Below are 20,531 nucleotides of genomic sequence, written 5' to 3' on the forward strand. Positions count from 1 at the left end.
GACGGGTGGCGTTCCGTGGCTGCGTGGACACGGTGAGTGCTCTGCCTGCGGAGCAGACCGCTCGTCGCTGTTGCTGGGCCCTGCCGGCGGGGGTCTCGACTCCTCTGGGCCCGTGGGCAGTGGCGTGGGCTGCCTGTGCCCTAGTGCGCTCAGGACTCGCTCCGCGTCTGCCGGCGGGTGTGTCGACAGAGAGTCACGGCATCTTGACCCACAAACGTCCCTCTTCATCTCACGGGGTTTTCTCTGCCATCCAGCCCTTTGTTTGATGTCAGACAAAAAGTCCCCCTGCTGTCTTGTGATTGGCGTCGACGCGGTGTGTCTGTCTCTTGCTGGCAGGAGTGCTCGCATGTGCCGTCCGTGGGGGCCACGTGTTCTTACGGCTGCGGCGCTGAGCCCGTGCTCAGGTTTCCTCCTGCTTCTTCGCCGTCTGTGCCTTCCAGTTCTCCCCCGGACTAGTTTTGCTGGACCTTTCTCTTGGTGCTTTCAAATCTCGCCACTTCCAGGGTGCTGGCCGGCTCAGTTGGAAGAGCGTCTGACTCTTGATCTCGGGGTCATGAGTTCGAGCCCCGCGTTAGGGGTAGAGAGGACTTAAAATCTTTAAAAAAAACAAAAAAAACAAAAAAAAAACCTTTCAAGTAATGCCACTTCCTCTTGCCCCCGAGCATTCTTGCAGAGCCCCGCCCGTCAACCCTTCCCGGTGGGAGGAGGCCGTCCGCGGCCACGCCTCTGCACGGTTCTCTGGGCCGCCGCCCGCAACCTCCAGCAATGTGTGGCACGCCCCAGCCTTGACTGCTCTGGGTCTGTCTAGTTGTCAGGCCATCTACTCACTTCTTGAATGTTTGTGTTTTTACATGTTTTGCAAAATTTTGGAAGTTTTCAGCTATTATTTAAATCGTTTCTCGGGGCGCCTGGGTGGCTCAGTCAGGTTGAGTGTCCGCCTCTTGGTTTTGGCTCAGGTTGTGATCTCAGGGTCGTGAGATCGAGCCCCACATCAGGCTCCACACTTAGCAGGGAGTCTGCTTGGGATTCTCTCCCTCTTTCCCTCCCCGGCACGCATTCCCGCCCTCCCTTTCACTCAAATAAATAAATAAATCATTTTTTTAAAACCCCTTTCTCGGCACTGGGTTCTGCATGCTGTCCCTGTGGTGTCCCAATGACAGGTGTCCGGGATGTGTGTTCCCATCCCTGGAGTGTCTGCGGCCGCACCTGCCCGCCCCCACCCTCTGTCTGTTGCGGCGGGGCTGCCCTGCGCCTGTGTGGCGTGATTCTCTTCTGTCGTAGCCATCTTCCGTTGGGCCCACCTGGTAGGCGTCTCGTGTAGAGGGCCGTGTGTTCGGATCTCCGTGGAGGGCAGGGGACTTGACATCGTGCACTTTTTAGCTGAGACGTTCTGTTTTTCTCTTCGTTTCAACGACGTTCAGGCTGCTCACTGCGGATCCTCACGGTGGGTGCTTGCGGGCCTGTGTCGGACGCGCCCGCAGCTGCCTCGTCCCGGCCTGGCCGTTTGCACTCTTTTCCACCGAGCTGAGCCAGGGTCTCCCGGGTCTTTGGCTGCGGAGTAGCTCGGGGCCGGGTTAATGCTGTGCAGGTGTGAGCACAGGCTGCAGCTGCTGGACCTGTGGCTCCAGCGCACGTCTGTCTCCATGACCTCCGTCTTGCTTGTCAGGGTGGCCCGGCCGCAGTCCCCTGTGCGTGCACACGTGAGGGCGACGTCCACGCGTCCTCGGTGCTGGGGAACCAACCCAGCGGCTCTTGGGACAGCCTTGCTTGTTGCTTCCCCGCTGGCCTCTGCGGGACCTTCGAGGCTCTGGGTGCTCCTCCCGTCGCCCCCACGAGGATGCGGGGTTCGCCTGATGACCCCACTCTGACCAGCCCTAGCGTTCCCAGATAGGGGTTCTCCAGTTCTGGTCTCGGTCCTCAGTCCACCGTGGGCCGCGCCTCGGCCGGTCACCTCGCTCATCCTGGGCCGACACTCCATCTGACCCGGGGTCCCTCCCTCGTTTTGGTTCTCAGAACGCCGAGGAAGGCGCCGAGAAACAAAGGATGAACATACCGTCACGAGGCAGGTAGTTCAAAATCCTGCGGTGGTTTTCCCTTTTGCAGGGGGAGAAGTCCGTGTCCGTCGATGGGAAGTGCAGCGACTCAACGCTGCTGAGCAACGTGCTGGAGGAGATGAGAGCCACGCTGGCCAAGTGCTGAGCCCGGCCCGCGGCCTCGCCGGGCGGTGCCCGCTGCTGACGTGGCGAGGTGACGTGTTGCGTTGATGTATCCTGTCCCTGGTTTTACTTTGACTCTTTGCACTCTCTTTGGCGAGACGCGCTGACGCCCCGCCCTCCACCGCGGGCTCGGGTCTCTCGGCCGGCTGCCCGAGAAGCAGGCACAAGTGCCGTCGGGCTACGGGCGCTCCACGGGTGGCACAGAGTGGTGTGTCCTGCATCCAGGAGGCCATCCGAGTCCCACGAGTCCCCCGGACGCCCTGCCCGGGAGCACCTGCTCATCGCAGACATGCTCCCCTTCACCCTCCCAGCCGTGGGTCAGGACACCTGGTGGCCAGAGGGTCGTGCAGGCTGTTCTCTGTCGTGTTCGTGTGTCGGGTCGGGGGGCTGCCACCCGCGGTGGCGGTCCAGTCAGGATCCCTGATGGAGCAGGACCTGGACCCCATTGGTTTACGGTTTTTTTCCTGTTCAGTGAGGTGTGTGTCCGTCAGCATTGTTTGGGGAGTGGTGGGACTGTGGGGGATTCCAGGTCCTTCCTGTCACTAAACGCTCCACGGGGTCTGTCCCACGTCGTGCCCGCAGCTGCCAGGAAGGCGCACTCCTGGGGTGGCCCCGGCCCCTGGAATGTACCCCACAGAGCGGGGCACGGGGACCCCCAGACCACGCCCGTGAGATGCGCTTCCTCAGAGGCGATGGCGTAACTTCCTTTGACGAACACTGTCACTTTAGCATGTAGAGTAATTATTCCAGAATCCTGTGTGGTGATTCTAGAACCTCAGAATTGTATGATGTGTTATATAAGAATTGATTTGCTATCGACATTCCCGGATAAAGGAGAGACAGACATATCACGCTGCTGTAATGATTTTGTGTCAAGATGATCCAATAAACTTGTAAAACAGATGTTTCTCTCTTGGACGTCCTGGCCCATGCCAGTGGACCGTCTCGCAGCCAGGGACTCCGGACGGTGCTTGGGCGGCCGGGGCCTGGCTGGGGGTCCCTGTCCCCTCCTGCCCGTGCACCCTTCCCCTCATGAGGGCAGTGATGTCAGCCCCATACACCACCCAGGGCCCTGAGCTTGGGTGGTGTGGCAAGGAGCCGCCTGACCCATGGGCTCCGGGACGCCGACCCGAGATGCACAGTGGCCATGCCCTCCCTCCCTTTCCCAGGGGACCCCAGCTAGTAAGGGGCGTGTGGGTGAGCCGAGGAACAGATGCTGGCAGGCAGGCCCTGCTCATTGTTCTAATTTGCCATGTTTCCACTGGCTTTACTGACACCACGTGGGCAAGGGACCGCTCAAGACGAGTAAGGCTGGCTGGGTCAGCAGACGGAAAGCCAGATCAAGTCTAGCTTGAATCACAGCTGGGAGAGTGCAGAGCCCAAGCACAGACGAGCCCCCATGGGAGACGGGCCTTGGCAAACCCCCTGCCACCAGTGTCCCTGTTTGATAACCATCCGTCCAGAAGCAGCAGCCACAAGGTGTTTTAGCCCTTCTTAGTGGAAACAGCGTGTCCCCTACTGTGCCCGGCCCCTTGCCTCCCTCACCGGGGCCAGGAAAGGCAAGCACTGAGGTGACAGACCCCACGTTGACGGAGCGAGGGCAGCGCTGGCCCCACCACCAGCCCGCGTTCCCAACACCCATCCCCTTGGATGGGCGCTCGGCCCATGAGACTGCTGTTCTCCACGGCCCGCTGGCATGTCACTCCCCACGTGCCCTGCGGACTTTTCCTGACCTGGATGGACTGCTGCCCGAAGCACTTCCAGGCACAAGGCCACCTTCTGGCAGGACTCTGGTCCCCAAGTCCCCTGCTTGTCTGCTGAGCAGATCAAGCCGTTGGGACCTCTGGGAGCCACGTGGAGGCTTTGCAGAAGAAAACGGTGCCACGGGACAGTCCTGTGCTCCTATGGTTCTGGTTTAGCCCAATGTGGGAACCCCAAGAGGCACCAAAGCTGGCTCTGGGTTTCACCAAACTGCAGTCTCGCTTTGAGTCCTCAGGAGCACCCACCCGCCCCATGACCAGGATGTGCCTCGCCTGGGGCCCCAGCCCCTGTCGCCCTGACAAGGACTGCTCGGTGATGAGACACGTCAGGGACATTTAATCATTGCATCTAATAGCTCTGTGACCCCGCCCGACAAAGCCGCATCCCCCTCCCCGGGGCCCCCGGGCTCTGATGGGAGTACAGGGACTCGAGGCAGCAGCAGGCCTGCTTCATGGGGTCAGGCGGGGACAGTCCAGCTGAGTCCTGGCTTCACCTCAAGGCTGGGGCCGGGCTGGCGGACCCGGTGGTCCTCAGTGCTGTGTCAGGCACTCGGAAGCATTTTCTAGAGTCAGGTTGGCCAGGTGTGGGGGCTCAAGACACGTGAAGCTTGGTGATATCAGACTGTTGGGGAAACATGGGTGCCCTCAGCCCTTCCGTCCCTGCTCCACCACCGCCCAGCCAGGCTCTTTGCTGGGGCCCTGGGGCCTGTGACAGGGTTGCAGACAAGACCCTCAAAGCTCAACGTGGAGGCCCTGGCCTGCTGTCATCTTCCCAACAGCATCGGGGTCACGCCCAACATTCCCACAACAGGCCGCAAAAGCTGGGTGGGGGGGACTTGGGCAAATTGGCCATTGGGTTTTGATCTCTGGCTTAGGCTCAACCCCTGCCTACCGAGCTGCACCCCCCGCCCCCAAGTCCTCGCAGCCTCCCTCCTCTGGGCCACTCACAAGGCTGGAGTGGTTCTGTGCATCCAGGGAGGAGGGGCTGATGTTTATTCATGAAGGGATCACTTGGGTGTGGTTGCAGAGGTGACCGCAGGCTTGTCCCGGGTGCGGAGAGATCCCTGCCGGCTGCGTCTGCCCTACCCAACCCCTCCCTGTCCGTCCCCACCTCCCTTTCAGAAAGCCCGGCCAGGGCTTTGGAGAGGACAGGCCGAGGGCGGTGGGGGCAGGGGGTGGCTTACCTGGTGTTGCTGTCCTGTCTGAAAGACACGACAGGGTCTCACTTAGCCCCAAGCTTTGGGGCCTCTGGCCCCTGGGTCCCTCCACTATGGCAAATCCATCATGGGGGGCCCTCGCCAGCTCTGACCACTGTCCTGCCCCCCTTGTGCCAGCTGAGTCCAGAGCCGCTCACAGAAGGAAGGGCTGGGGTCCCGAGCACTGGAGGCAGGTGCAGCACCCTGCGGCCGCCCCGGCTTCTACTCACCCACAGGGCTTACAAGCACACGGCCTCTGACAAAACTCACGTACTTGTGCCACTTATTTCTACAACGACAGCAGGGTTGGACTCAGGGGCCGGCAGGGTCAGAGGTCAGGGTGCCCTCCCAGAGCCCAGCCTCCCTGACTCACATGTACAGGAGGAGGCCCTGTACGGCTGTTTCCCACTCTGCTGACGACCTGCGGGCGCACGGGACGTGGAGATGGGGAGGCCTCGGGGCCAGAACCCTACCCTCCCCGGGTGCTGGAAGGCCAGGCAGGGGCGGAGGAGGGTCCCAGGCTGCCCCTCCCCTCCCCACCCCAGCCCGAGCCCTACTCGCAGTTGTAGCCAAAGCAGACGACGTGCGAGTCGGTGCAGTTGCTGCAGGAGATGGTCTCGTACTGAAAGATGCCTGCAACACAGGAGAGGCAGCCGCAGGCTCCCCCGCCTCGGCCTCCAGGGCCGCCACCACAGCTGGGCCCCACGGGCTGCACGGGGGCTCACTCACCACAGTGACGCTGACAGTCAATGCGGCCTGTTGGGGGACAAGAGGGCCAACCTGTCTGTCCCCTGCTCCAGCCCACTCTTCCTGCCCTGCCCCAGGCTCGCCCAGGGTGGCGCTCAGCCAGGGATGGAGCACACTGCGGTTGGAGGGCAGCGGCAGTACTCACCTGGGCCTCCAGGGACCGGCCAGGGTAGGTGGCAGGGAGGGGTGGGGCTCATCCCTGATGCCTTGTTGCTGCCCACGGGATGGAAGGGGCCCTGCCTCTGGGAGCTGCCCTTCCTCCCGTTTGCGCTCGGAGCCGGACACACCCTGCCCGACCACCCCACGCCGGGGCCCCCAACCTCCAAGGGACTTCTGAAATACTCCCGTGGCCCTCCCCCACCCACCCCCGGGCCCTTCCTGTGCTCACTTTCGATGATGGCATTTTGGATGAGGTGCACCTGCTCCCGAAAGATGGCTCGCAGCTCATTGGGGAAATACCCTGACGGGGTGGGCAGGAGGGAGGTCAGGCTCGGGCGGAGGGCGGAGGGCGGAGGGCGACCGTCTCGGTTTCCCGCGCGTGGCGGCCGCCCGCTTACCCGGGAAATACATTTTCCCCTGGTACAGCTGATCCATCTTCTGGTACACGGCGTTCGCCACTTGGTCCAGCTTCTCCCGGGCTGGAGGCGAGAGGCGGACGCAGGTGAGCGGCCCGGGCCGGGGGTCTGGCGCGCCCGGGCCGGCCCACCCCCTCTCCCCGCACTCACTGATCTCCGCGGGGATGGCCAGGTGCAGCTCCTTCATCGTGTCCTGGCTCCAGTCGGTGAGCAGCGAGCCCGACACGGGGATGTCGCCCACCCACCAGGACTTGAGGTTCACGTGATGGCGGTAGAAGGAGAACTTCTCCGAGAAGTTGCTGTGGCAGTGCAGGCAGCCGCGGGCCAGCGCCGCGGTCAGGCCCAGGCACAGTAGCAGGGCCATGGCCCGCCCCCGCCCGCCGCCCGCCAACCAACAACGCCTCCCGCGCCACGCCCCCGGCGCAGGCCCCGCCCCGCAACGGACAACCGCCGGCCCCGCCTCCGGCCCGCCCACGAGCCGCCCCTCCCAGGGGAGGCTTCGGCCCCGCCCCCAGGCCGCGCCCCACGCCTGCGCCCAAGGCAGGCGCAAGCTCCTCCCTCCGGGCTGGCCCAGGCCGGAGGACCCGCCCCGCTTTCCCGGCACTGCGCAAGCTCCGCCCGTAGGCCTGGAGCCACCGGCACCAACCAATGGCGTCCCGGCCCGTTTCCGGTTGCCAGGCAACAGACAGCGCGGCGGCGGGGAGCGCCCCCCTGGTTCTAGTCCTCGCCCCCCCTTCGGCTCCGCTTCCGGGGAGGCCCAGGCCGGTAGCGGAAGTACATCTGTCTGGGCGGGGTGGCGGGGCGGCGAGGCGGGTGGTGCGCGCTGTGGCTCCACGGCGGCGGAGGGGACGGGGCGGAGGACGCCGGACGCCGGACAGCCGCGAGCGCCGCCCGGCCGGTTGGGCGTGAGCCCGCAGGTGGGTCCTCCGAGGGGCGAACGCGGGCGGCGGGGAGGCCGGAGTTCTCGGGAGGGGCGAACGCGGGCGGCAGGGAGCGCCAATCTTTCAGGAGGGGCGAACGCGGGCGGCGGGGAGGCCAGGTCCCTCGGGAGGGGCGAACGCGGGCGGCGGGGAGGCCGGATCCTTCCGGAGGAGCGAACGCGGGCGGCGGGGAGCGCCAATCTTTCAGGAGGGGCGAACGCAGGCGGCGGGGAGGCCAGGTCCCTCGGGAGGGGCGAACGCGGGTGGCGGGGAAGCCGGATTTCTCGGGAGGGGCGAACGCAGGCGGCGGGGAGGCCAGGTCCCTCAGGAGGGGCGAACGCGGGCGGCGGGGAGGCCGGATTTCTCGGGAGGGGCGGATGCGGAGAGGTCTGATGCACACTTGCTTTCTGGTTTTGTACTTGACTCTACCACACATGGCCCCAGCCAGATGCTTCCTTCTTCCTGCCTCCACCGCACATAAAGTCTGGGGGCTCTTGTTAGCCCATTTACAGGCTCATCCTGGAGTGATGGCAAAGTTCGCACCCCTGGCCAGCAGAAGGGCCGCGGGCTGCAGCCTCCCCCGAAGTCCCCAGTTGATATGCTGAGGACGGACGGTGCCCCCGAGTGTTTGTGCCCACCTGTCGGGTCTGCTCTCAGAGCGCCCTGAACCAAGTGCATGTCCTACGGGCCTCTCCGCTCCCCCTGCAGGTACCCACCTCCTGCAACACCCTGCTTCCCCCCAGCTCCTGAACGCGGCTTCTCCTCTCGCTCACCCCTGCAGAGCTGAGCCAGCAGGTGCCACTGTGTGGCTAGAGCCCTTAAAACGGCCTCGTCCAAACTGGGGTGCGCTGCAGGCGCCGCACACACACCAAGTCCCAGACACAGAGCGCGTTTACAAAAAAAAAAAAAAAAAAAAAAAAGGCAGAATGTCCGGAGTATTTTCTATGTCCGCTTAGGTGTTGAAATGCTATTTTGGTGTTTCTGGGTAAAATATGATATAGTATTAATAGTAACTTTACGTGTTTCTTTGCACTTTTTCACTTTTTAGCAAAGCTACTGGAAAATTTTAAATTTTGCCCATGGCACATATTATATTCCTAGTGTTTTCTGTGACATTCTTTCCACAAATGTATGTCCAGCTCCTGCTTTCACAGGATTCATTGTTTTCTGTGGCTTTAGTTAGTTGTTAAATAGGGTAAGCTACTCAAGGTTTTACCCAAATCCTTGGTGTATTGTAATTGAATTAGTATTGGTTATAATTTTTTTAAATTGAGCTTATTTGTAAGAGCAATTTTAGTTTCACAGCAAAACAGAGTGGAAGATGGAGTTCCCCCAGACACCCTCTCCCCGTAAATGCACAGCCTCCCCCATTAGCAACATCCCCTCCAGAGTCCGATCTTTGTGACAGCTGACACACCGACACTGCAAAATTATTAGCAATAGGCCGCAGGTGACACCGGGGCTCAGTCGGTGCCGCACGCCCTGTGGGTTTGGACGAACGTCACGGACCCTGACCCACCATCACAGCGTGGCACCGAGTCGTTCCCGGCCCTACTGACCCTCCGTGCTCAGCCCCATCAGCCTCCCCCACCCCGGCCACCACAGACCCTTTTACTGCCTCCGCCGTTCTGCCTTTTCCAGAACATCCTAGACTTGGAACCACGGGGTGTGTGGCCTTCTCAGGCCGGCCGCCCTCACTTAGGGACGTGCCGCTGAGCGTCCTCCGTGTCTGCCTGGCTCGGTGGTCTTATTCGAACTTCCCTACAGGGCGAGCATGTCTTTATCATCTTCAGATCCCTCAGAAAGCTGAGGGGCGCAGTGTTTGTGTACCAGGCGCCCCGAGGAACTGGCGAGCTGAATTCTAGGTACACCTCCCTCCGCGCGCTCTCTCTCTTTCAGCAGAAGCAAAAGTAGTTATTTTACTTCCTCAGGGAGTTCTCAGAAATGCTAATTCAGTTCCTGAACTTTTTTTCCTAAACAATTTTCAGTCCGTTTGTTTCGTACGTACAAAGGCTCCCAAGCCAAGGCAGCTTGGTGACAAGTCAGCCATTAATCATGTTTCCGGGAGCTGTTCTCCCTTCTCCAGCGCTTCATAAAATGGAGCTTTAGCAAAAATTCCCCGAGCAGCTGGCTCAGAGCTTGGGCTTTTACTCGGGGAAGTTTCAGAGCCCTGCTCCTGATTTCCTAGAATTTCGAGGCTCAGATTGCTTAAGCAGAAAAGGCAAATCCAACTTCAGCAACCACGTTCTGGAAGGAGCCAGGTGCTTCTGCGTCTCCTGAGTCCAGAATAAGACATCTGTGATGGGGTCACTGTGTGCGGGGGCGCCCGGGCGCTGTGGGAGCTGAGCAGTGTTCCTGGCCCCGTGCGTGCCATGCCAGGAGCACCCCAAGGGTCCCCAGACGTGGCCCAGCAGCTCCGGGGGCAGAGCGGCCCGGGGGAGACCCCCGGCGGAGCTGGGCGCTGGGCACAGCACTCTGGAGAGAGTGGGCGGGTCTGGGCTGCTGTGGGTGCGCTGTTTGCTTCAGACCAGGGGGTGAGGGGCTCTGCGTCTCGTGCCCTGCCCTTCCTGACCTGCGGGCCTCCAGATGGGCCGGCCCAGCCCTCGAAGAGGCGCAGTCGCATGCCGACCCTGGCCTCCCTGCTGGCTCGCTGGCTTTCACGCTCCGCTTTCTGTCTCCCAGGTGGCACGGTTTAGTCAAACAGTATTTCTGTATTTGCCCCCGTGGAGGAGGAGGCGCGGGGGGAGCCACAGAGTCCGCTCGGCCCGTGTGCCCCCAGCACCCCCTCCATGCTGGTGCCGCACCGGCGGGAGGCACGGGACACCTGGGCTCGCATCCAGGCCTCCCTCCTATTTGCTGTACGCTCTCCCGGCTTCTGGGTCCCAGGCAATCCTAGGCGCCCTCGGCTTGTAGACTTGTCACCCACTCTCTGCTGCCGTGGTCGCATGGCCCACTTCTCCGTGTGTGTGTCTGGATTTCCCTGTTCTTATAAAGATGCTTGTCATTGGACTTGGGGCCACCCTATCCAGTGTGACCTCATCTTTATAACTGCAAAGACCCTATTTCCAAAGAAGCCCCATTCACAGGTGCCACTGGTGTGTTTTGGGGGACACGATTCAACCCATAACAGAGGGATGGGGAGTGAGCTGATGGGTATAGGGTTTCTTTTGAAGTGGTGAGAATGTTCTAGAATTGTGGTGATGGTTGCACTACTCTGTGATTTTATTAAAAATCATTGAATTGTATACTTTAAAAGTTATTTACAATACATGAATTACGTTACAATCGATTGTAAAGTAAAAGGATTATAGGAGGGCTAGAGTATGCAGAACCCCTTGATAGCACCTGGCCTGGTGTGGTCTCAGCAAACCACTTCCTGCCTTCCTACAGAACAAATTGGGGAACTTTACCCCAGAAGCAAAGACATGAGGGCCAAATGCCAACAGAACGCCGCTGCCCGTGGTAGGGGAGGCTGGAGCCACCTCCGTGTGCACCCCGTAGGACACGCGGGCTGACCTCTGCGATTGGGGCCTGTCCGTCTAGACCCCCCGGCTCCAGGGCAGTGTCCCCATCGCGGGGGCGCGGCCACAGCCCAGGCAGGATGCGGAGGCACCGGAAGGAAGTGGCAGGGGCCGCGCCGTACCTCCCCGGGAGGGTCATGCAAGGCGGCTGCTTGGAGGAACTGTGTTTTGTTTGGTTTTCAGAAGAAGAAAGGGGGAGGAGAGTGTGTGTTGGGGCTGGGGAATTTTGTCATCTTACCTTCATCAGTCTAGAAGTTTCTAAGCACCACCCACATCTCGTCTGAGGGAAGAGCCTGGGCCGCCAGCAGAGCCCTTAGCACTGAGCCCAAGAAGCCTGTCCCACCTTCCCTGGCGCCGTCCTCGGACGTGTCTGGGAAGAGCCGGTAACCGGGGCTGGGGGGTGGCGATGGGGGGTCACCTCCTCCAGTGCTTCTCAGGACAAAGGCACGTTGAGGTGGCCGGCCACCCCGCGGCCATGGGGCGCGTGTGTTTCCCATAGAAAGCCCTTTGCTTCTGAGGGGAATTCTGCTCATCAGGGAAGTTTTTTAGAAAATCATTGCTTCCGCTTAAAAAAATCCTCACACATTCTGAGAAGAGACAGAGCAGGCAGGAGCGCTTAGAGTCCCCCCGCCCCCGGGCCCTGCCCCATCTTCCAGAACTGCCCTGGTGCGCGTCTCGTCCCTGGCAAGGAGGCAGGCGGGCAGACCCTGTCGTGCCCATCTCACACGGCCCCCTTCTGTCTGTGCGGGCCCCGGGTCCCCAGGTGACGTGGTGACGGCTAAGCTCCCAGAGTCACCCCCGAGAGGCCCCCAGATCAAAGGCAACAATGGGGCACTGGCGGGGAGCATTTTCCCCTGTCCTGGGATGGCTGTCCAGGTGCAGCTTCGCTGCGGGGTACATGAGGAGCCCGGAAACCAGGCGATGCCCTGCGGGAGCCGCGGTGCCCCCATCTGGCCGGACAAGGGATGCACCCCCACCTCGTTGTCTCAAGCGGAAGGGTGTTTGCAGGTGAAGTAAGACCATGAATGAGGAAGCATTGCAGCATGGCCGTCAGGCACCAGGGGCGCAGGGGGTTGCTGCCCCTTGACCTGCACCTGGCGCGGCCTGACGGGGCCACGTCCTCAGATTCACCACCGGGGCGGGTAGGCAGGCCGCTTGGGCCTCACCGGTCACAGGTGGGGCCCCGGGGGTCCCACCGGCCTGTCCAGCGCACCCGCCCACAGCGCGGAGGGGCCCTGGTGCGGGGGGTGAGCGTGGCTGTGCCCTGTGCTCTGAGGCGCCACCTTCCCACCATCCGGGCCCTGGGTGCCCGGGGCTGTGCCCACCCACCGAGACCAGGAGGGTCGGCTGCCCGGGCCTGGGACCTGGAAAGCACCCACACCGGTTCTGTGCAGGGGTGCAGGGATGCGGTACCTGGCACTGGCTGTGGGGTGAGACCGAGGGACGCCTGCGTCGTGGACAGCTGGTTTGCCGTGGAGGGGCGTGGCCTGGCAGAAAGGATGGGGCTTCAGCCACGCAGCCCAGGGTTCGAGCTCCGGCTGCTCCCTCTCCCAGTGACTTAACTAGTCATTAACCGCGTAGCACTGCATCAGTGTCTTCTAACGCAGGGTCTCGGCCAAGGGGACCCTGCCCCCAGGGGAACTGGGCAGTGTCTGGGGACGCCTGTGGTCCTCCCGACTGGGGGTGCTGCTCAGCCCCCCACAGCGCCCGGGACACCCCGATGCTAGCAGGGCCCAGGGGCAGACCCAGCCTGGGTCCGTTTTCCCTTCTGTTTGGTGCAGCTGCCACGTCCTGGGAGGGCGACCGGGACGTGGCCGGCCGGGAGCCCACACGGCCACAGGAAGTGATGGCAGCCAGAGCCAGCTGTGGGGAAGGAAGTGAAAGCACTTGTGCTGTGTTCACGGCCCGTGTCCCTCTTGCTTCAGAGCCGGCCAGCCCACACAGGGATGTCATTCCTTCTGACGAGTGGTCGCCTGCGCCCCCCGCCCTGTGAGCTCCTCTGGAGCAAACCCGGCTTGCAGCTGGTGCCGGCTTCAGTGTGACCGAGGGTGGTGACTTCGGTTCCTGCAGGTGCCGGACTGAGGCTCTTCTTGTGCCTCTTTCCCGCACCGTCTGAAGTCGCAGCTTTATTAGAGAGGATCCACGGTCCGTGCACCCCCTCACTGACAGCGTGCAGTTCCGCGTTCTCAGTGCGCTCATGGGTCTGCAGTCTGCTTCCACGGCATCCCATCACCCCACGGGAACGCCGTCCCTGTCAGCAGTCCCCTCCCCAGCCCCCGGCCCCCACGAGCCCCCTTCCCGTCCGTGGAGGAGCCTGTTCTGGACGTGTCACACACGTGGATTCACACGCCATGGGGCTGTCTGTGTCTGGTTCCCTCCCTGAGCGTTGGGGGCTCGGGTCCGTCCCCGGGGCAGCGCGAGTGGGCACCTCGCTACTGCTCGCGGCCGAGGGACATGCCCGTGTGCGGTGGACACATCGTGTTCATGTGTCAGCTCTTGATGGACGTTTGGGTCATTTCCACCCTTCGGTGGTATCAGGACTCGTGTTGCTGCGGACGTGTGTGTATGTTTCTGTGTGGACATGTGTTGCCACTTGTCTTGGGGGTTGACCTGGGAGGTGGCCCCGTCTAACTGCTGGGCCGTTTTCCCCAGCGGCTGCCCCGTCTCAGGCTCCCACCAGCCACGCACGAGGGTTCCGATTTCTGCGTGTCTTCACGGGCACCGGTGATTGTCCTTCGTGGTGACAGCAGTTCTCGTGGGGAGCGGCGGTTCCCTCCCCTTCTCACGGGCTTCCCCCCGTCCCGCTGGCCGCGTTGTATCTGGCCAGCTCTTCCGTCCCTGAGGCTCACGCTCGGTGCTCGGCAGCGTGTGCTGCCCCGAGCGGCCCTGCTCACACCCTCACTGCTCAGCTGGGCCGGGAAGATGTTCAGGCTTCCCCGGTCAGTGCAGAGAAGGAGAGGCCCCGGGCCCCTTGGAACCAGGGCCCGGCTGACGTCGTTAGCAGCTCGCTCGTCTAGCCAGCGCTCGTTAGGGTGCCGTGCGTTGCCTGTGGCTCTTGGCTTCTCGGACTGTCCTGGGGCTGCTGTAACAAGTGACCACAGATGTCGTGGCCTAAAGCAGCACTGATCTGTCACCTCACGGTTCCGGAGGTCACATGTTCAAAATGGCTCAGGCACGGCTAGTTCCCCCGGGGCCCCAGGGAGGCCCAGCTCCTGCCTCTTCCTGCCCCACAGCCCCCCTCCATCCTCACCGCCGGCATTGCCAGGTCTGCCCGTCTCTGGGACTCCCGCCCTCTGCCTCCCTCTCATGAGGACCTCGTGAGGACGCTGGGCCCCCCGGGAGCCCAGGGTCGCCCCCACCTTGGGGCCTTGACAAGGTCCCTTCTGCCATGTGAGGGGACATGTCTGCAGGTCTCAGGGACCAGGACGGGAACGTCTCTGGGCCTTTATTCTCCCTACCACATCCTTTCCCCATACCAGGACACATTAATGGGGTGCCGTCTGAGCCCTGGGAGTGGGGGGGCCTCAGGGACACACTGAGGCCAGGTTGGGCAGCCGTGGGCAGGAAGGGGGGAGGTGGGGTCGCTCCATCTCTGTTGCCGCCTCCCATTCAGCCCCCACACCGCTCGGTGACCCCAGGAGGACCAGCTCTCGAGGCTCTGTGCAAGTGCCGCGGTCCCTCCACTCCGAGCGCTCCGCGAGTCTGCACAACTCCAGCTGCGGGGGCAGAGTCACCCCCGCCCCAACGCTGGTTTAGGCCGCTGGCACCTTACACGTGGCATCTGGTATGCCATCACCGGCTCAGGGAGGCAGCCTGGCCTTTGGCCGCAGAGTCCCAACTGAGTAGGTGAGGGAGCACGGCACACTGCCGCTGCTTCCCACGTGGCCCCCGCGGGAGGGACGCCGGCTCTCGGGGTGTCTTGTCGGGGGCCACACCTGCAGGAGTCGTGACGAAGCTGACTGCACGTTTGCTGGCAGCCGGGGCGCTCCCGCTGGCAGCCTGTCATCTTCGTCCCAGGGACACTGCGTAGGCCTGCTCGGCCCCACGGGAGTCTGGGCCTGCGGTCGCCTGGACTGGGACCCGCGGCAGCACCTGTGCTCAAAAGCTCTTCCCTTTGTCTCCGCCGTCCTGGGCAGTGTCGACATCGGGCCAGGCGCTCTCTGTGGGGGCCGCCCTGGGTCCTGGGGGTGAGGGGCATCCCCATGGAAGCAGGTGTGATGAGGGAAGCAGAGGTCAGAGGGTGCAGGGGGGCCCTAGAAGCCAGGAGAGGCAGGAGCCCCACGAGTCCCGTTCCAGATGTGGAGCCTCCAGAACTTTCTGGAATTGGTCTCTCAAGAGCCCTAGGTCTGTGGTATTTGGCTGCAGCAACATGCGGGTCCGGAGGGGCAGGCTGCTTGACAGCCAGCCAGCCCCGAGTCAGAGAAGTGAACCCCCACAATTTAAGCAGAGAGAAAGCGGGCGGGCGTTTACTGTAACGTGGCTGGTTACTTGGGCACGGGGTGTTCAGTGTGGGGTGGGGCCAGCAGCGAGTCCTCCTGCTTCCCTGTTCTCCACGCACTTCCCCTTCTGTGCCTTCTGCCCGGTGAACTCCCAAGGGCCCCACCCCGCTGGCCCCTCAGGCGCCCGGCCTCCCCTGTCCCAGCCACCCCCCCCCCCGTCCCAGCCTGGCCCACGCTGCCCGGAGAGTGTGGGGTGGCCCCGGACACAGCATGGTGACCACGTCCCCAGTATGAGCCGGCCGCCGCCTTCACACGCCTGATCGCATCCTCGCACACTCTCGGACGTGGGGCCCGTGCCATCCACGTAACAGAGGAGGACGCTGAGCGCAGAAAGAAAGCTGGTGGAGGGACAAGGGGAGGTGGGCTGTCGCGGCAGGGCCTCGTCCCGGAGGAACCAGCGGGCGTCCGTCATGGTCCCGTGTTGGACAGGCGGGACCCAGACAGACTCATCCAGGCCTCTGAGACGGCACTGTGGTGGGGAGTGTCACGTCCGCCCATCGGGAATGGGGTCTTTGCACACATCCTCAGGGGGCAAGATCAGGGCCCTGGATTAGGATGGGCCCCCATGCAATGAGAAGATTTGGGTGCAATGCAAAAACACAGAAATTATCCTTTCCCAGCTCTGGAGGCCAGCGCCCCAGCCAGGGTGTGGGCAGGGCTGGCTCCCGCAGAGGCCATGGGGACAGCACTCTGGGCTCTCGTCTGGCTCTGCCAGTGCTGGCCGTCCTTGGCGCCGCCCCCCCCCCCAGGCTGCCTCCACCCTCGTGCCGCCTTCTCCCGCACCAGGCTCACCTGGATGATCCAGGAGAAGCGCAGCCCAAGATCCATGATCAGCTCTGCAAAGAACCTCCCTCCAAATGAGGTCCGGTTTGCAGGTCCCAGGGATGTGGGCGTCTCTTCACGGGGGCCACCACTAACGCGCCGCGGTCCCCCTTAGCCTCTGTGCGAATTTCCACTCTCGCTCCCGCTGTACAAGGAAGCCTCCGGGCACGGGGGAGGTGCCACCACTCCGCCTGGTCAGGAGCTGTCGCTGCGTCTTCTGCTCTGAGGCAGTTGGGACGCACCATGGACCATTTTGTCCACGGAGAAACTGGTGCCTTTTGGTAAAACTGACAACCGCGAGTCCCGGGAGTCTCCCGGTCCAGCCCCTGGTGCTCCCAGAGCGGGGCTTCCAGAAACAGCCAACAGTTAATCCCCTTTCTGTATCGCAGGTCTCGGGGAAGGCCTGGGGCCCAGCGAAACTGCCGTCGCCGCCGCGGCTGCCTGACGGGAACGTCCTGCCCGAGCCGCCTGCAGAGGCGTCGCCAGGGGGCGCGCAGACCAGGCGGGGGGCCGAGATGTCCAACCCCTTCCTGAAGCAGGTGTTCAACAAGGACAAGACCTTCCGCCCCAAGCGCAAGTTCGAGCCGGGCACCCAGCGGTTCGAGCTGCACAAGAAGGCACAGGCGTCGCTAAACGCGGGGCTGGACCTGAAGCTGGCCGTGCAGCTGCCCCCTGGCGAGGAGCTCAGCGACTGGGTGGCCGTGCACGTGGTGGACTTCTTCAACCGCATCAACCTCATCTACGGCACCATCGGCGACGGCTGCACGGAGCAGTCCTGCCCGGTCATGTCGGGCGGCCCCAAGTACGAGTACCGCTGGCAGGACGAGCACCAGTTCCGCAAGCCCACGGCGCTGTCGGCCCCCCGCTACATGGACCTGCTCATGGACTGGATCGAGGTGCAGATCAACAACGAGGAGCTCTTCCCCACACACGTCGGTGAGTCGGGGGGGCCGGGCCGGGGCCGAGTGGGCACCAGGAAGGGCAGGCCAGGCTCCCCTCGCTCTTCCATCGAGGTGGAATTCACATTCACACGTAGGCCTCGTTCTTCAGGCCCTTAGCACCCCAGGCCTCTCCCGCACGCTCACGTGGGGGGCCAGCCGGGCCTGGGCCATACCTGCCAGCCCTGTTTCAGGACCCCAGCCAGGCAGCCAGAATGACGTGCTTCCCACAGACAACCGTGTCCCTCTGCTTCCTGTCCGCGGTGCTTCTGAGAACCGTGGCCGGGCGCGCCTCAGGGTCAGATGTGTGGCTGGGCCAAGAGAGGACGGCTCCACGTTTTATGCCGGCTCCCGTGTTGGTTCTGCTCTCACCTGTGCACCCGCTTAGGCCTCAAGCCACCTGCCTGTGCTCTTAATGTGAGACCAGCAGCGGGCACGCTTCTCATGGGGACCAGATGGTCGATCTCTCCGGCTTCGCAGGCCAGACAGTCTGTGTCTCGACCACTCAGATCTGCGTCGTAGACCGAGAGCCACCGGAAGCAGTTTATAAACAAACAGGTGGTTCTGTGCCCCAGTTAAACTTTATTTATAAAAGCAGGCGGTGGGCCAGGCACACCCTGGGTGAGCGTATCGTTGCGAGCGCGTGCAGCGAAGTCCTGAGAGAGTCTGCTTCTGAGCCCGTCCCAGCCAGGCTCCCCCTTCACCCAGGATTGCCTTTGGTGACTGCCAGCCCAGGAGCCAGGCGCGGAGGGGGCCGTGGAGGCTCAGAGCTGAGCCAGGCATTCCATCTTCCCTTCCCTGCTTGCCGGGGCTGGACCCTCTTTCTGACCTTATAGCCCTTTATCCACTATTGAGGACCCAAGTGCATAGGGGATTCCCACCCCCTCAAGGGCACCGGCTCTGCAAGGACAGCAGCCGCTCCTCGGGTACCCACAGATGTGGGTTTGTGGACGACCGTTGGGGTTCATCTCTGCCGAGTCGAGTGACAGGGAAACTCAGAGATCTCAGTGATGCTGAACAAAGCTTCCACGGGGTTAGCGGCCCAGGCACTGGGCCCTGCTCAGCATTCACAGATGCTCAGCGCCAACTGAATACAAGTGCCATTGTTCTCCTGGACTGACAGGCCGCTTGGGCCCAGATACTGGGGAGGGGGCGGGGCGGCACCCGGGAAGGCACAGGGTCAGGCTGGAGCTGCCACGCGCAGCTCACGGAGAGCCTTTTCTTTCCCGCTTGCCCTCGGCTCCGCACCCGTCAGGCCTTCCCCTGGGGAGAGCAGTTGCGTGGGCTCCGCTGGGCGGGGCGCGGGGGGGGGGGGGTTGGCCCGACTTGGGCAGTGTTACCTGCCTCGGCGCGCCCCAACGAGCGTACTGCCGTCCATCTGTGGCAGCAAGCGCCTGGCGCACCGCGGCATCTCCCTGTGGGCTCCCCACGGGCTGTTAGCCCGCGAGCCCCTCATGTCAAGGATGGGGTCGATGTGTTCTTTCCGGTCCCAGCACCCACCTGCTGGTGCGGGCCGCGTCCCGTCTGTGCTGTGGGACAAAGACACGTGAACGTGTGGGGGGCAGAAGGGAGCACGCGGGGGCACCTAACACGCGAACTGCGCCCGAGCGGCTGGCGTGGGGACCCCCGTAGGGACATTTCACCACAATCAAGAGAAATGGAGAAGAAAAGTATTAAACTCCACAGTAGGATTTACCGCGTGCGCACGCACCCAATTAAGTTGCGTCGACGCCCGAACGTACATGACGTTTTAAAGACGCACGCGAGGTGGAGAGAAATACACCAAGTGAAAGATGTCAGACGTCAAAAACACATTTTTATGGGTTGTTCCGTTTTATTAAGAAAAACAAGCTAAGTAGACGTACCCACACGCCCACGGCCCAGAACCCGAGGGCCAGCAGGACGGTCCTCCAGCCTCACATATGCACCCCCGGGCTTCTGGAGCTTTCCCATCACGACTTTGTTCTCTCTCTCTCTTTTTTGTTTCTCATTCTTTTAGGTGTTCCCTTCCCAAAGAACTTCCTTCAGATCTGCAAGAAGATTCTGTGCCGCCTTTTCCGCGTGTTCGTGCACGTCTACATCCACCACTTCGACCGCATCGCGCAGATGGGCTCGGAGGCGCACGTCAACACCTGTTACAAGCACTTCTACTACTTCGTCAAGGAGTTCGGCCTCATCGACACCAAAGAGCTGGAGCCGCTGGTGAGCAGGGGAGGGGCGCTCAGTCCCGGGCAGACGCCCCCCTTGGTGGGCAGCTCCGCGGCCGGTAGTAGGCAGAGTGAGCCAAGGCACGTTCCTCGGGTTGGGCCCAAATTTGTGACACGGCGACCCTGGGCGTGGCCACAGACGGAGGGGGCCACTTGGATTCCCAGCACGTGGAACCCACCCACTGGGGTGGTTTTTGATTCCTTTTGCTCGCTGCCCCCGCTGGCAGGCATGGTGGGGATGCGGCGGCCCACATGACCGTCCTGTCCCCACGAGAGACAGAGGCCCTGAATCCTGGGGCTGCCGTGCCCTCGGGGCCCCCCAGGGAGGTCACCCCTGTCGTGCAGCCTAGAGCCATCCCGGGAGGGGCCTGGAAACAGCCGCTCCCTCCTGCAGCTGCCCCCCTTTCCCTGTGGGAGACACCGGGGGGTCTCTAGTGCCATAAACAGCCACAGCCCAACGGCTGATCCCGGGCATCCCCATCTGCCCTGCCCATGTCCTCACTGCCTGGCTGGAGAGCAGGCAACAATTTATTTCTAATTGAGACAAAATTCACAGAAGTTAAAATTATCCGTTGTGAGCTGAGTAATTCAGTGGCATTTAATACGTTCACAAGGTGCTACAACCATCATCATCACTTCTAGTTCCAGAACATTCCATCAGCCCAGTGTGGCAGGCACTCCCCAGTCCCCTTCCCAGCCTGCGGCACCCTCGAACCCACCCTCTGGCTGTGGACTTGGCAGCTAGATCTGGGTCGACCCCAGCCTAGAGACGGGACAGTTCAGGCAGCAAGAGTGGCTCCCTGAGGCCTCTCCCCCACCGCTTTCCCAAACTGCTGTGGCTTTTAGTGAGACCTGGGAGGTCCGAGGGCGGCAAGTGGCTGCTCTCCAGGTACCTACCAGCTGCCACCATTGGTCCCAAGCAGGGAGGACATCCCCCCCAAGAGGTCCCAGGTGAAGCCGGTACTCAGAGCCCCCCAGGGCCATTCCAGGGGGTGGGGCCATCTCCCCAAGCGTGGAAATGCTAGAATGTTCCAGGGACCAGCGGGCCCTGGGCTTGCGGGTCGGCTGCTGGGGGACTGAGATGTCACTCCGGGGCCCCCACGGCTTCCCTTGCGCAGCCCCAGGACTCC

At 62.6% G+C, this 20,531-nt stretch overlaps 3 protein-coding genes across 7 annotated transcripts in view; 2 read left to right on the forward strand and 1 right to left on the reverse strand.

Moving 5' to 3' along the window:
- AP3D1 (adaptor related protein complex 3 subunit delta 1) overlaps positions 1-3,119 on the forward strand; it is a 42,211-nt gene extending 39,092 nt beyond the window's left edge. For all 4 annotated transcript variants that reach the window (XM_040629674.1, XM_040629676.1, XM_040629675.1 and 1 more), the window contains one exon: positions 2,104-3,119. In XM_040629674.1, the coding sequence (XP_040485608.1) occupies positions 2,104-2,199 (96 nt within the window). In that variant the 3' untranslated portion in view covers positions 2,200-3,119. The remainder of the gene's footprint in view (positions 1-2,103) is intronic.
- Positions 3,120-4,293: 1,174 nt separating this feature from the next.
- IZUMO4 (IZUMO family member 4) lies at positions 4,294-6,890 on the reverse strand. The gene is made up of 10 exons (XM_040629744.1): positions 6,645-6,890; positions 6,477-6,557; positions 6,308-6,379; positions 5,902-5,928; positions 5,730-5,805; positions 5,546-5,593; positions 5,447-5,461; positions 5,161-5,178; positions 4,925-4,939; positions 4,294-4,598 (listed from the first exon to the last, which is right to left on the reverse strand). The coding sequence occupies exons 1-10, from the start codon at positions 6,856-6,858 to the stop codon at positions 4,508-4,510; spliced, it is 657 nt and encodes a 218-aa protein (XP_040485678.1). The 5' UTR covers positions 6,859-6,890; the 3' UTR covers positions 4,294-4,507.
- A 367-nt stretch (positions 6,891-7,257) lies between these two features.
- The window catches only part of MOB3A (MOB kinase activator 3A), a 17,799-nt gene continuing 4,525 nt past the window's right edge, over positions 7,258-20,531 (forward strand). Inside the window, exons 1-2 of one of the 2 annotated variants that reach the window (XM_040629745.1) lie at positions 7,258-7,411; positions 16,646-17,192. In XM_040629745.1, the coding sequence (XP_040485679.1) occupies positions 16,772-17,192 (421 nt within the window). In that variant the 5' untranslated portion in view covers positions 7,258-7,411; positions 16,646-16,771. Of the gene's footprint in view, positions 7,412-11,163; positions 11,319-16,645; positions 17,193-20,531 lie in introns of those variants that run through there. The other variant, XM_040629746.1, reaches the window with a different exon arrangement.

This window comes from Ursus maritimus, unplaced genomic scaffold (assembly GCF_017311325.1).
Source record: "Ursus maritimus isolate PB19 unplaced genomic scaffold, ASM1731132v1 scaffold_14, whole genome shotgun sequence".
Taxonomy (NCBI): domain Eukaryota; kingdom Metazoa; phylum Chordata; class Mammalia; order Carnivora; family Ursidae; genus Ursus; species Ursus maritimus.